Here is a 15913-nt window from a genome sequence, read left to right as displayed (position 1 = left end):
CTTGCATAAAGACCATTTAGCTATGAAGACTGTTAAACTCTTGGACCAGAAGCATAATATCCGATCCTTTCCGTCAAAGACAATTGGAAAGACAATTACTATGTCATCGACATATCGACCGTAAAAATGAAGTCTTTTGGAAATGGCGGAGCCTCGCGTGAATTAGTCACACCCCGGTGGTGCCCAATTGATTACTAGTTCATAAGAGCGTAAACTAAATAATCTTCGGAAAATTTATCGTCATGCTGCATGTCACTGGGATAAGAGAACCAAGGCCCACTTTCCCTATGTCGAGCGTGTTGTCAAATTTATGGATATAGTTTTCAATGAAAAACAGCTGAACATGCTCAGCAAGCTAGACGATATCAATACCATCTCCTTGCTAACAGACATAATTACCGTTGTAACTTCAATTTTTAGCAAATCTCATAATCTGAGAGTCGCTGGTAAAGATAGTGAACTTATTAAATCGAGGTCCTGTTCTGCTCTGCTATGGCTGTCGTCGCCTCCATGAGGTAGCCTTCTAGTACGTTTTAGGCGGTATGAATTCTTGAGGGGTGATTTTTGACAGAAAATTTCAGATTTTTTATCATAACCTGACGATGCCCTATTCAGACGAAACGCGTCGTTTCGTTCTGCAACCTACTACCGTTTTCTTAAATAATAGCTATAGAAAGTTGCAGTACCATCTCGCCAAGATGAAACTGAATAATTTTCAACAAAGTACTTTGATATATAAATGATTATCCTGTATTGAGTTTAGGGCACTGTTACCGTATTCTCACTCAAACAGAGTGACAAGAATATGATGTCCACAGATGGATTGCTAGCTAAAATGTTCATGCCTGGATTAGAGGCAGAGAATATTTTCGAACCAGTCCCCAGGTAATTGTCTGGTCCCATTGTCTTGTATTATTCCATCAATAATCGCCCGTCAATGTTTCCCACCAGTCCCGTAGACCTATATCCATCGTATTATGCAGAAAAACTGACTCATCAAACATTGGAGTCGCAATTGGGAGGGCGATGGTTCAGAATCGCTTTTTTTCTAGTTTTTTATGATTTTCCTAAATCCAGCAGGTAAATGCCGGGATGATTCCTTCGAAATGACACGGCCGATATGCCTCCCCCTCCTTGACGCGATACGAGCTTGTGCTTCGTCTCTAATGACCTCGTCGTCGACGGGACGTTACACTCAATCTTCCATCCTTCCTTCAACTAATCACAAAGTATTATCCGTTGATAATCAGCCACAGCCTAGTGAGACTTCTGTGTCAGGAGATGAACATTACAGAATGTCTCGACAGTTTAATCAAAGCGCACACTTTGGTTACTGCTGTTTGGCTGCAGTGCATGCACTGATGTATCTTGCTGGATCTTACTTGACGAAGTAGTTGGCCCAGGCCTGGTAGTATCTGGGCTGTAGCCAGGTGATGCCGGTCGTCCCATTGGAGGCCTTCATCCAGTGCGGGGCCGTCCAGGGCGCCGCGTGTATCTTCAGCCTCTCGTCGCTGAGGCTCTGCGCCCAGAGCAGCAGCGGAATCTGCGAACAGAAATCACTGCTGCTACTACTACTACATTACTGTGTCCGGCAGTTTATTTTTAGCCCAGAAGCAAATCGTCGTGACCACACGTCACGTTAGTTCTATTAACCGCATCCTAACACTGACGTCGAAGTACATCTGCTCACTTGTGAGATTTGTGGTTGACAATACAACAGGAACAGCAGCATTTTCTCAAAGAAATCAAGACAGACGAACGACCTTCATGGAGACAGGTCTTTGTTAAATACTGTCCACGAACGTGTGCTCCATTGTCCACGACTTTTTTCTTTCAACGAAAATGAAGCTGAGTGGTTATAAACTGGGGATATTCTACATCAGGTTCTCTTGTTAAAAACATTGTGTTCTCCACAGGAACACTTAAGGTCCTTGTTATAAATTAGTTGCAGTAAACTGAAAAAGAAGGAAAAGTAAACTACCACTATTCGTGTATGATACTTAGATCGTCTTAATTATATTACATTAATTGTGGCAGATTGAAACAACTAAGAAATTAGGAAAACGCTATTTATGGATTAATATGGCAGATACGACTGATTCTACCACTGCAGTTCTAATATTTCTTAAGAATATTTGAAAGAAAATTATTCATATAATGAAGATCATCTAAAGCAGGCATACTACTTACAGATCAACATAGTTTGGAATGACAAGTTCTAGTGGCTGCGGGTTCTTTGGATTGTCCCACTAACGTCCGTGAAAAATCTTCCTTATCACCCACTCAACCGGGGTAACTAGAAAATCGTCAGAAATTACCTGCTATCTGCTAGCCACTTTCTGGCATCTCAGTTACTATCATCTCAGTTACCATCCTAAAAAAAATCATTTTTTCAATATCTTAAAGACGTGTTTATTATAGTGACCAACCATTTTGTGTAGAATGAACAAAATGGTTCAAATGGCTCTGAGCACAATGGGACTATGGGACTTAACATCTGAGGTCATCAGTCCCCTAGAACTTAGAACTACATAAACCTAACTAACCTAAGGACATCACACACATCCATGCCCGAGGCAGGATTCGAACCTGCGACTGGAGGGGTCGCGCGGTTCCAGACTGAAAACGTCTGCACACTTACTCGCTGCACCGTAATCTTACATGCACCAACACACCTCTGGGTATGTAGACTGCTGCCAGCGCCATCGTGCGGCCACTGCAGGTCAAATGCACCCCATGGACATAACCCGAGGTGATTTTAAAAATGTTTCAAATGGCTCTGAGCACTATGGGACTTAACATCTGTGGTCATCAGTCCCCTAGAACGTAGAACTACTTAAACCTTTTTCAGAATGGCGACGAGATGATTTTTGAGGAACGTTTCCAGAACAGGCAAAATGCAGACTTCTAGAAGGTGTTCCAGAGATGTTCCAACAAACTTCAGGGATTTGGAGAGGGTGTCTTGAGGAACAAATTGATAACAGGAACCCTTGTCTGGAAACGTCATCCCACGACGCTAAAAAGCGTCGAAGTTATATGAGCTGGCACCTGTCGCTGGACCACACCTTCAGCAGCAAACCTGACTTTGTAGGCTCAAGAACCATAGCCAGAACGTCTCTGAATATCGTTTGCTATTCAGTGATCACGTCTGATTGGCACGATCGAAAGTGAAGAAGATGGATCTTGTTGCTGCGTAAACAGGCCTTGTCCTGTATTCCTGTATGAATGTGTTACTCTGTTGTCTTTCTGGATGATGTCTTCGAACATGGATTTCCAAAAAATGGTTCAAATGGCTCTGAGCACTATGGGACTCAACTGCTGTGGTCATAAGTCCCCTAGAACTTAGAACTACTTAAACCTAACTAACCTAAGGACATCACACACATCCATGCCCGAGGCAGGATTCGAACCTGCGACCGTAGCAGTCACGCGGTTCCGGACTGAGCGCCTTAACCGCGAGACCACCGCGGCCGGCCGAGGTGATTTAAACCAGCAAACTGCCCACAAGAGCGTTGTTTCACATTGTATCACCATTACCCTTAATTTATGAGCATGAGTGTAGTTTCCTTCTATCTGTTATGGAGCGGCAATATCTATTGAAAGGGTTATGACCATCGCCATCTGGAGGTTGTTCTGTATGTCCCACTAAGAGGGCTTGGGAGCAGATCGTCATACATCACTGTGTTGGAGTGCCACTGCTGTCATTCACTTCCATTCTTATAGCAGTCTTTGATAGCAACAGTCTCTCTCTCTCTCTCTCTCTCTTGACAAGAGGCCACAGCACTTCTCTGCATTGTTTCACGTACTTCAAACAGAACAGGTACACACTTTCCCTGTATGCAGTCTACAACAAGGTCATACATTGGCCATCTTCTCTAGAAAGCTGTTGGCTACATTCTGCAGTGTAGATGGCGACACTTGCTGTGTGAGCCAATGGCCTCGTAATGACAATGAAGCTGACTTGGCCGATCTGCCACCACCACTGGGGCCTTATAGCCCGCACCCTGGACGGCACATACTGGACAGGTATTTATGATTTGCACTCCCACAAGCGCTGGTTGCCTGAACGTCGATTCACTATCGTATTTTGTGGACAACAAATGTTTAATATTGCAGTACTGTTTTAATCACACCTTTTGGTGCCAGACAGGCATTCAACGTACCCATGTTTCTTGGGTGGTCAACTGGCGACTTTCTGACATCGACCTGACCTCGAGCCACCATCCACCGTACCATGCTACCCCCAGAGCGCACCATTTGGCATCAGAAGTTTTGTTGTAAGAAGGCTAATGACATTAGAAACGTGTATCTGACTCCAGTGTCGCAACTGCAGCCTCACCTACCAGCCCAGCAGTATCAGTTTCTGAGTGCATCTTTGTCAGTCTTTCTTTTTGTGTTGCAGCCATGGATGTTAAGCGAGTCATTCACCAAAATATGAAAGCGACTTTCGTACTACCGCAAGTCACAATTCAAGAGTGTGGTACATATGGTCTGTTAGATGCAAAAATTGTAATTTATATGGGTATGAGTTGCCATGCACCAAGACAATACTAGTTAAATGTGATACCTGTAGAATAGTTGGCCATGAAACATTGCAATAGGCTGGATCTCGATGAGTCATGATAAGTCGTTAGGATCAGTTTTCTAGTGTCTGTGATTGTATCTTTGCAGCCATAGTCTCTCATACTTGGTGTATTTTTCAGATGGACACTACACAAATACCAGAAAAATCGCGCGGCAACGATGAACGAAGCAATTGGGTTTTGAAGGGGTGAGTAGCTGAGTTGTAGAAGCAGATAGACACTTTTACAGCCAGTAGTTTTCAAGTACAATACGACTCAGTAGAGGCACAAATCATGTAGAATGTACCTATTCTTTCTGTAGACCCTGTAGCAGCTGGTCTAACGACTTTTTTCGGGAAAAACAACAGAGAATGTGCCTATATTTATTAATGATTTGAATGCTGCCGCTAAATTAGGTCATCTGTCGGTGGGACATGCTTTCACATGCCTAAGTTAAGTTTGGGTGCTGTTGTGAAAGCGTATGTCATGTACCATGAAGAATTAAATAAAATGCAGACGTTTGAACAGCTAGCTAGCAGGCTTTGTCGGTGGCACTGCAAGCAGAACCCTAAGACGTTTTTTACAATACAGTTTAATGACCTGCTACAGAAGCGTAATGAATCAGTGGAAGCACTTTCAGATCGGATTAGTAAAACTTGCGCGCTAACCTATGAACTGGTGCACCGTGTGAAAACAAGCAGAGTTATTCTGCAGGAGATATAAATCAGGGCATAGATGTGTTTTTGTGGAGACGTCCATCTGGTATAAGAAGAAGGGTTTATGGGTGATTTATCCGCTGCTGTCAGAGTTGCTACTCGACTAGAGGTAACTGAAATTGCTACCTGAGGATAAAATGACAGAAGTGCATTCTCCTCGGAGGTAAAATGTTATAGGTGTGAAAGTATGGGCCACGTTAAGAAGCAATGCCTCCAACTCCAATGATACAAATGCGGGGACGTAGGGTATTGAGTGCATCATTTTCGAAGTAGGAAACAGGATAGACAGCGTAAGGACAATCATTTGTTAAACAACAAGGACAATGCCTCTGTCATCGGACAGCATCCCCAGGAAAACAAAATACTGAAAAACTTATACAGAGACGGAATACTGCTTGTTGGACACAGTGAATGGAACGGAACATCATTTTTTGGTAGACGCAGGGGATAATGGTCGGTCGTTAGTCAAGAATTCTTAGGTTGGAAGAGCCGGAAATCTCCACTATATATGGTATGTGTCGTAGGTGACAATGATGTGACGTAATTGGGGAAAATACTACTCAGTTTTAGCACCGAAACACGAAGATTTCAGGAGTATATGAAGATATTACCACATATCGGAGAGGAGTACTGTGCTATCCTTAGCCCTGATTTCTGGATACACATCACGCAAAAGCTGACCTTTTGTAGTTTACAGTCGAGCTCAGGTTGCATTGTTGACACTGGGTACGACTAATGCTAGTGCTACCTCACCACAATGAACATCAATTGCGTAGGTAGTACCAAATAAACTGTAGATGTGTTCACAAAAGACCAATTCGCGTGATAAAGTACCGAGAGGTCCAGGAAAGATAGTCTAGGTGAGTGTGAGTACTGACCTGCCAAGCGAATGGCCATGTATTGTACAGCCACTCAAAGACAATAATGAGGTCGAATCGTCGCATCGTTTTGTACGTAGAAGAGTAGTAAGTGCATGGGAAACACTGCCGGGAAAAAGTACTGAAATCTGGATTCAAAGGACAGAGCAGGTCAGGTTGAGGAAAGGGGCCCAAATCAGTTGCTGCTAGCTGCACAAACTTTATTTGATAAAAACACTTAATCAAAAAATGGTTCAAATGTCTCTGAGCACTATGGGACTTAACATCTGAGGTCATCAGTACCCTAGAACTTAGAACTACTTAAACCTAACTAACCTAAGGACATCACACACATCCATGCCCGAGGCAGGATTCGAACCTGCGACCGTAGCGGTTGCGCGGTTCCAGACTGAAGCGCCTAGAACCTCTCGGCCACCCGGGCCGGCGTACTTAATCACACATGCCCTTAAAGGAATTCAGAAACAATACGGCTGAAGGCAAAAACACAAGTTACTAAAATTGCATTAATGAATACACACAGCTGAAGGCCTTAGTTACAAAATAGAAGAACTGAGGGCTTAAGGCCTGGATAACAAGAACTCCAATAAGAAAATTTTAAAGGTTTTAGACAAAGACCTTTAAAATTTTAATTTGAGTAGGGTGAAGGCCTAATCTTAAAATATTTCATGTAAGGTTCGGCTGAAGGCCATATACTGAACATAGAACAACTCAAGGCTTAATGCGTAGATTATAAATTAAGATAGAGAGAAAATTCTGAAATTATTCCCTTTTGTTTTTACTTCAGAAGGCTGAAGGCCGTATCTTAAAATATTTCACATAAGGTTTGTCTGAAGGCCACATACTAAACTTTAAAACAAACTAAATTAATACGTGGCTGAAGGCCTCGTACAGTACTTGAGACAAAAGAAAATCAAAATCCCAAACAACAGAACAGTGGGCCTCAGAAGTGTTCCAAGGGTCGGCCTGGGGAGGAAACTCTAACAACAGTTTAGGTGAGACAGGCAGCCAAGTGTAACACTAAATAATCGGGTGGCAGCACGACCTAGCGACGGCTGAAGAACCAACCAACAACCTAATCAACTAATCAATTCCCTTCCACTCAACCAATGGCACAACAACTGAAAATATCAGCGAGGAAGAAGATTGCAGCAACACTACATCTTGATAATTGGCATCTAAACACAGTCAGGGCACAATAACCACTCCATGAAAAAAAAGGAGAACAACATCAAGCTGTCGAACTACACGCCGCGCCGGACAGCATCAACATGATGAGGAAAACACACTGCCGGAAAACTATGCTATGACCAGGGCAGGTAACCAGAATGTTAATGACCACAAGGCAGAAGATACCGCTGGTGCACTTCACCAATAAGTAACAATCATTTCAATACTTAAACACCACACAAGAATATGGCTGCAAAATGTGCCGACTGCAGCACACCATACGTTGGTGCTTGCGGCAACAGCCCAGGAAGCAACAACCGGCAATGAATGAAGAGATATCACAGCAGTTGAGGTTTCGTAACAGGTTAACTGATTACTCAACTCCAGTATCCAGGTTTGGAGGGCGACGAACTTTGCAGCTGTCGTAGCTAGTGTGCCTCACGACTCCGACAGCATGCGCACGCCGCCAGCGGCCCCGGCCTGACCACACGATGCGGAGACTTCCTCGCTGCTCTGTCACAACCGACGGACTACTCACAGACACCACCACACGGAAAATATAGCGGTCACACCAAAAATGGTGTAGTGGTACAAGTATCGATAAATGCTGATGCTGCCACTGATGGAGACAAGTGAGCAACTCGTTCAGGTAGTAACTGAGGGAGCAATAAGGCGCCACTCAATGGTGAGAAAATGCCAAAAGGAAACGCGAGCCAGGCACGGCTCAAATACAACACCCTCAACAACTGTGTTTAGTAGAGGCAGGGTATAATACACTCCTGGAAACTGAAATAAGAACACCGTGACTTCATTGTCCCAGGAAGGGGAAACTTTATTCACACATTCCTGGGGTCAGATACTTCACATGATCACACTGACAGAACCACAGGCACATAGACACAGGCAACAGAGCATGCACAATTTCGGCACTAGTACAGTGTATATCCACCTTTCGCAGCAATGCAGGCTGCTATTCTCCCATGGAGACGATCGTAGAGATGCTGGATGTAGTCTGTGGAACGGCTTGCCATGCCATTTCCACCTGGCGCCTCAGTTGGACCAGCGTTCGTGCTGGACGTGCAGACCGCGTGAGACGACGCTTCATCCAGTCCCAAACATGCTCAATGGGGGACAGATCCGGAGATCTTGCTGGCCAGGGTAGTTGACTTACACCTTCTAGAGCACGTTGGGTGGCACGGGATACATGCGGACGTGCATTGTCCTGTTGGAACAGCAAGTTCCCTTGCCGGTCTAGGAATGGTAGAACGATGGGTTCGATGACGGTTTGGATGTACCGTGCACTATTCAGTGTCCCCTCGACGATCACCAGTGGTGTACGGCCAGGGTAGGAGATCGCTCCCCACACCATGAAGCCGGGTGTTGGCCCTGTGTGCCTCGGTCGTATGCAGTCCTGATTGTGGCGCTCACCTGCACGGCGCCAAACACGCATACGACCATCATTGGCACCAAGGCAGAAGCGACTCTCATCGCTCAAGACGACACGTCTCCATTCGTCCCTCCATTCACGCCTGTCGCGACACCACTGGAGGCGGGCTGCACGATGTTGGGGCGTGAGCGGAAGACGGCCTAACGGTGTGCGGGACCGTAGCCCAGCTTCATGGAGACGGTTGCGAATGGTCCTCGCCGATACTCCAGGAGCAACAGTGTCCCTAATTTGCTGGGAAGTGGCGGTGCGGTCCCCTACGGCACTGCGTAGGATCCTACGGTCTTGGCGTGCATCCGTGCGTCGCTGCGGTCCGGTCCCAGGTCGACGGGCACGTGCACCTTCCGCCGACCACTGGCGACAACATCGATGTACTGTGGAGACCTCACGCCCCACGTGTTGAGCAATTCGGCGGTACGTCCACCCGGCCTCCCGCATGCCCACTATACGCCCTCGCTCAAAGTCCGTCAACTGCACATACGGTTCACGTCCACGCTGTCGCGGCATGCTACCAGTGTTAAAGACTGCGATGGAGCTCCGAATGCCACGGCAAACTGGCTGACACTGACGGCGGCGGTGCACAAATGCTGCGCAGCTAGCGCCATTCGACGGCCAACACCGCGGTTCCTGGTGTGTCCGCTGTGCCGTGCGTGTGATCATTGCTTGTACAGCCCTCTCGCAGTGTCCGGAGCAAGTATGGTGGGTCTGACACACCGGTGTCAATGTGTTCTTTTTTCCATTTCCAGGAGTGTATACGCGTACTAACAGGTTATAGTGTTAGTGGTCCATTTGTAACGTTAATCAATCAAAGATGCCTGCCTGAGCTCTTTTGACTCTGCCGGCAATAATTGTGCTGAGTTTAGAGGTGAACAGTGTCTGCATAATTCATTCCAGAATACAATTATGCTAGCCCCTCCCTCCCCCAGTATGAACTCCTGGTGAACAGCTTCATCCACTTGAATGGTGTCGCACTGTGGGCCTGAAGGAAGTGGGATTGATGAGTAGATGGAGTGATGGAGTGCTCCACTTGGACGCGTTACATAGTTGGTGTGTCGGTGCTTGTAGCGGTGGTCTATGGGGATTCCCACACATGTAGACCGGGTTCTGGACGTCCGCACAGGAAAGATGCATGTCAATATCAAGGCATTGTTCGACCAGTACAGGCTGACCGAACATCATCCAGGGACGAAATCTGAGAAGATGTAGCACCTGCTGTATCATCAGGGACCAATGTGAACCGCCTGCTTGAGCAAGCTTAACATCACATGTGCCTGTGGCCAGGCTACCACTGGCAGTGTGACACTTGCAAGCATGGTTACCCCGGTGTCATGAAAAAGTCGACTGGAGAGTGTAATGGCACTTCGTTGTCTTCAGTGATGAGAGTAGGTTCAATCTGTATGCGAGTGACGGACATAGAAATGATGAGTTGCTTGTCTAGAATGCTTTCACCCACAACTCACAGGTCCCACTCAAGCTTCATCGCGTGGAAGGCCATCTCTTACAACTCGCGGTTACTTTTGGTGTTTCTGCAGGGTAAAGTAACCAGTACTTGATACATTGCACCGACTGTTTTCCTTGTCCTACTGCCCTTTCCATTCCATTTGCTTTTTCAGTAATGCAGTCCTCATAAGGCTGCTGCAACGCAGTGTGACCCATAACATCGCCAGATCTCTCACCGGTTGAACAAGTACAGGACATGAAGAAGCAGGAAATTACTCAATTCTCTACGGCCTGCAAGAACCATTGCCGAATATTGTAACAAAGAGTGCAAGATTCTTCGACCAATCTATCTCAATAGGACATTCAGCAGTTTTACGATCATTTGATTGCCAGAATACACGCCTGCATTGCCGCCAGAGTGGGTACACTGTACATTGATATGACTGTTTCGCCACACTTTACTGAGACATGTGTGTTCCATTTGGCCTGAATTTGTTATTGTATACTCTTACGATGATCAAGTACCTGTCACCTCACTTATCAATTAAATGACATTGTCCTTGAGGCTGTTTCATTTATTTTTCTGGAAGTGTTGATGGTGACTATATGATTCCACTGAGCATAGAAAATTTTGTCATGGATAAGGTAAGTCTGCCGTTGGGATTACTAGTTACCAGCTTATATATATCCTACAAGAGGATGACATAGATAGGTTAAGTGAGGACCTTCCCTACAAGCAAACAGTCAATGCACCTGCAATGCGTGAAAAGGTGAAGTATTTGGAAGGAAGAGATAAAGCACTGATGAAAGCTGTGTTATTATTACATACGTTTCTGTTTAATGTTTATGATCCATTACCAATGATACTAGTGATGTAACACAGAAAACCAACAGCACATAGCGATACAGTATACAGGAAACCTTACAGAGTCCCAAGACACCTGCAAACAGTGATGGATGAAGAAACCCAGATACATAGGCACAGTTGAACACACTCGCCAACAGTATTTCAAAAGCAGAACATGACATATACAAAGAGGCTCATCAGTACATAAGAAGAAGACAGACCGACACAGATAGATCGAGTAGCTCCAGTACTGACGATGATAAAAGTGACAGTGACAACACTGACACAGCATAGAGACACGAAATATACATATCATATACATAACATGAAACATGTGAAACATGCACAACTACTCATTTGAACATTAATCAAAGGTTGGAATTTATATCTTATTATTAATGAATCTAATTAAAAGTAGAAATAATTAGAATAGTCCATGGATAGATACTGTTGTAGAATCCACGTTAAACCTCTACTCAGCATTGCTAAGTAGTTACATCAATAAACACATTATTGTAAGTATAATAATGTGAATGTAATATAAGTTTAATATAAAGTAAGCAAGCAAAATCAAGGATTGTAAATGCACAACAGAAACAGATCATGCATCTTACGCAATTATACAAAATTAATAGGTTCACAACTCAAGAGGGTCTAGTTTTATTCTACAAAAATGTATTTATAGTGGTGGTTTGTTATATCTCCTACAGCTATGTTGGAACAGTTTACAACTTAATTAGATCACAGGAAGGCATGATTTTTGTCCAAAGGCTAAGCGGAATTTGTTAACTAATGAACCTAGTGGCAGTATTTGTTATGTAACCTAACAAACATCAACTCACACAGAACTCTAACAAACAACGCCAACATAGACTATATCCGCATGGGCTGAACAAATCGAGTTTTCCCTAAGAGGATGTTCATGAGGATAATACTAAAATGGGTAGCATCAAATGCGGACGTTGGACTTGAAGTTCGAGACCACGACCCCTTCTCTAGGTGGTGTTGGTGAAGGGAAATCTTTATCTACTATTTTCTGTCTTCTTTTATTCTCTTCGTAAACTGTACCGTAAATTCATAATTTCCTAATTTCAACTTATTACATTTTTCTTTAAAAATCTAATTGCTGTAAGTAAATTAATGATAGTACCAATGTAATTGATGTAAGTAAATAATGGATAACAACAAAGATCAAAATAAGAAAAGAACTCGACGCAGTCCCATCTTCACGTGGTACTGCATGGGCAAAGTGCCCGTGGCCTCAGCTGAAGGGATAGATAAGATTCCATCAGAATTTCTAAAATTAGCTTAATAGCTCATGCATCCAAGTTGCTGTCAAGAATTACGTACAGAAGAATGGAGAAGAAAATTGAGGATGTTTTAGATGACGATCAATTTCGCTTTAGGAAAGGTAAAGGCACCAGAGAGACAATTATGACGTTGCGGTTGATAATGGAAACAAGACTAAAGAAAAATCAAAACTCGTTCATAGGACTTGTCGACCTGGAAAAAGCGTTCGGCAATCTAAAATGGTGCACGGTGTTCGAAATTCTGAGGAAAATAGGGGTAAGCTACAGGAAGACAGGTAATACGCAATATGTACAAAAGCCATAGAAATAATAAGAGAAGACGACCAGGAATGAAATGATTGGATTAAAAAGGGTCTAAGACAGGGAAGTAGTCTTTCACCCCTACTGTTCAATCTGTATATCGAAGAAGCAATGATGGAAATAAAAGAGAGGTTCAGGAATCGAATTAATTTCAATGTGAAAGGATATCAATGATACGATTCGCTGATGACATTGCTATCCTGAGTGAAAATAAAAAAGGATTAGATGGCTCACTGTATGGAATGAACAGTCTAACCAGTACGGAATATGAATTGAAAGTAAATCAAAGAAAGACGAGAGTAATGAGAAGTAGTAGAAATGGGAACAGCGAGAAATTTAACATCACGATTGATGGTCACAAAGTAGATAAAGTAAAGGAGTTCTACTACCTATACGGACCGACAGAGCAAAGAGAACATCAAAGAGCAGACTAGCGCCGGCAAAAAGGGAATTCCTGGCCAAGAGAAGCCTACTAATATCAAGCAATGGCCTTAATTTGAGGGAGACATTTCTGAGAATGCAGGTTTGGAGCGCAGCACTGTATGGCTGTGAAACACGGACTGTGGGAAAACCGAAGCAGAAGAGAACTGAAACATTTGAGATGTGGTGCTACAGACGAATGTTGAAAATTAGGTGGACTGATAAGGAATGAGGAGGTTCTGTACAGAATCGGAGAGGAAAGGAATTTGTGGAAAACACTGACAAGGATAAGGGACAGGAGGATGGGACATATGTTAAGACATTCCGTGGTACTAGAGGGCGCTGTAGAGGGAAAAGCTGCAAAGAAAGACAGAGATTGCAATACACCCAGTAAATAATCGAGGATGGAAGCTGTAAGTGCTAAGTGCTACGCTGAGATGAAGAGGTTGGCATAGGAGAGGAATTCTGGAAGGGCCGCATCAAACCAGTCGCAAGACTGATGACTCAAAAAAAAAAAAGGCACGTAAGCGTAATGCAGCTTGGAAAGAAACGTTTGAGGACAGTTCACAGGCTCCGTCCGTGATCAAATACAACAGCATTGACTAGCATCTGCATTTATGTTCAAACATACATTTCTCGCGATGATTCCTTTGTGCAATCCCTGTAGACAGTCGTTTATCGCCCGCTCCATTGTAGAGTGGAGCAGGGAAGGGAATGAATAGCTGTGACAAGAGGGGTACTCTGCGCTAATGCACCATGTGGTGGCTTCCAGGGTACGATTTCTAAATGTACGTGTATACCTCTTATGGGTACAGCAGACGCCTGAAATTAGCCTTTGTGAGATACTGTGTAGAACAAGCTGCGCTGTTACACATATTTTCCGCTTCAAAGGATAAGTTTCTAAATTGCGACCTTTTTGGTGGAGGAATGGGTATGTACGTCTCTCTTTTACATGATATATATTTATGCTCCCCATGTCGAATGGCAGCTGTAATTCATGCAAGAGGAGGGCCAATAGTCTGCTAATAAAGATTGTCTCTCACGTATTTGCATTATTTAATTTAACCCTTACCATCTTTTCTGCAGTGTGGCATTTGAATTGGGTGCGAAATATCTCGATTTTTTTCGTCATGTACACTGTAGACAATAGAATTACGCTGGAAGTAGTAATCTGCTAATAGCAATCGCAAATAACTGTAAAAAGATGTCTGCTTACATTTCGAAAAATAAAGTGATTTCACTTATTAAGCATTGGCTGTTGACAGAACAAGTTCATAATTTCAAAAGAAAGAAAGACGCTTATCTTGATCGTTTTTACAGTATCAACGCGTTCATTTTTTTTTAAATTTCGTACGGTAAGAGCTATAGTGAGTGGATGTAGGAACAGATATCGATACAAGCTCCGCTGATAATGTCTGCTACTGAAGTTGTTTTCTCCCATCAGTGATGGAGGAACATAAGACAGTGAATTACCTTGTACTCGATGTCTTCCGGCTGGAGAGTAAAGTTCTTTAGAGACGGGTCAGGCTCCTCGCTGTCGTCATACGTGTATCCGCGAGTCGAGAAGTCAGTGGCACCCATGGGCAGGCGCACCAGCGAGTACTGTGAGCTGCCGTCGCTGCTTCCGAAGTAGCTCCTGCAACACAGCGCCGCCTGTCAACACAACCGCCAGCAGACCGACGCGCCCACCGATGTAGCACCGCGTGACTGGCGACAAAGAAGGGTATGAATCCGAAATAGTGTTAAAAATACCCAGTCACCAGCCCTCTTACACAACTCACTTGAGTAACTACCAGTAAACATCAACTCTACACGTAACTACGTAGGCTGTCGGAGCCAGTTTCAAGTGGTTAACATTCCTTTAAGTAAATTGTAGGTTGAAGCGGGAGAAACGAAAAGAAATGAGGGCAGCTAGTGATGTCCACTGCATCGGGACATTTATGCGGCATCAGGGGCGACGAGTGAAAATGTGTGCCGAACCAGGATTCGGAAGCGGAATGTTGTGATTCTTAGACAGTTACACCAGACGGACACAGTGTTTATCACATTTGCATGGACTTTCTCGGAACGCCTCCCGGCCGACCCATACTCGCACCCATCCCTACCTGTCCGCAGTCCTGCCCATGCCCATCGTACTCGCTGCTTTGAGAATCCCACACAAGGTCAAATGTAAGCGTGAATCTGTACGGAAAGGTGGTGGGTTCATTGCCCATCGAGGCGAAACGATTATATGAATGTGTGGTGTCTGTTTTTTCAGACATGTCTGGAACAACAGATATCACGCATTCATATCAAAATATTTTGTCGGTTTTACCATGCCATGGTATAAAATAATTTCTAAACTATAAAACAGACATTTTGGCCATATTAAATGGCCTTTCTCATGGCAAGACTGGTTTTACAGGACGAAAGATGTCGCTGTTTAATGCAATTAGGCACTGGCGGTACCACATATTTCTGGAACTTTATTACGATTAGCTATAGACCGTAATAGGCTACTCAAGAGGAGAGGGAGAGGGTAGGGAGAAGCTATTCGTGAACTTTCCATCTTGTTGATGATTAGTGTCTGCAAATCAGCGCTTGGATTTTGTGGGCATGTTTTACTCCTGGTATGCGCTAAATACACTGACAGTTCCTCTGTAGGTTTCCAGGCTGTCGCATCCACATCCTGTGAGACTTCTGCCCTGGGATCGCTGACAGACCATCGGACTGTGATAGCCAGCAGCCAAAACCCAGAATTTTGTAGCAATCCTCTCTGTTAATGTTATCAGGCTGTTTAATAATTTCAGTCATCTCTTGTACTTTGTGCCGGCACGTCCATGGCTCTTG

The 15913-nt window shown here is 44.2% G+C and overlaps 1 protein-coding gene across 1 annotated transcript in view; it reads right to left on the bottom strand.

Moving 5' to 3' along the window:
* The window catches only part of LOC126162383 (lysosomal acid glucosylceramidase-like), a 193221-nt gene that overhangs the window by 77216 nt on the left and 100092 nt on the right, over positions 1-15913 (bottom strand). Inside the window, exons 4-5 of the mRNA XM_049918853.1 lie at positions 14558-14720; positions 1383-1543 (exon numbers count right to left, since the gene is read on the bottom strand). Coding sequence (XP_049774810.1) covers positions 1383-1543; positions 14558-14720 — 324 coding nt within the window. The remainder of the gene's footprint in view (positions 1-1382; positions 1544-14557; positions 14721-15913) is intronic.

This window comes from Schistocerca cancellata, chromosome 2 (genome assembly GCF_023864275.1).
Source record: "Schistocerca cancellata isolate TAMUIC-IGC-003103 chromosome 2, iqSchCanc2.1, whole genome shotgun sequence".
NCBI lineage: Eukaryota > Metazoa > Arthropoda > Insecta > Orthoptera > Acrididae > Schistocerca > Schistocerca cancellata.
Note: the sequence above shows the minus strand (reverse complement) of the source record. Positions and strands in the feature narration are given on the sequence as shown.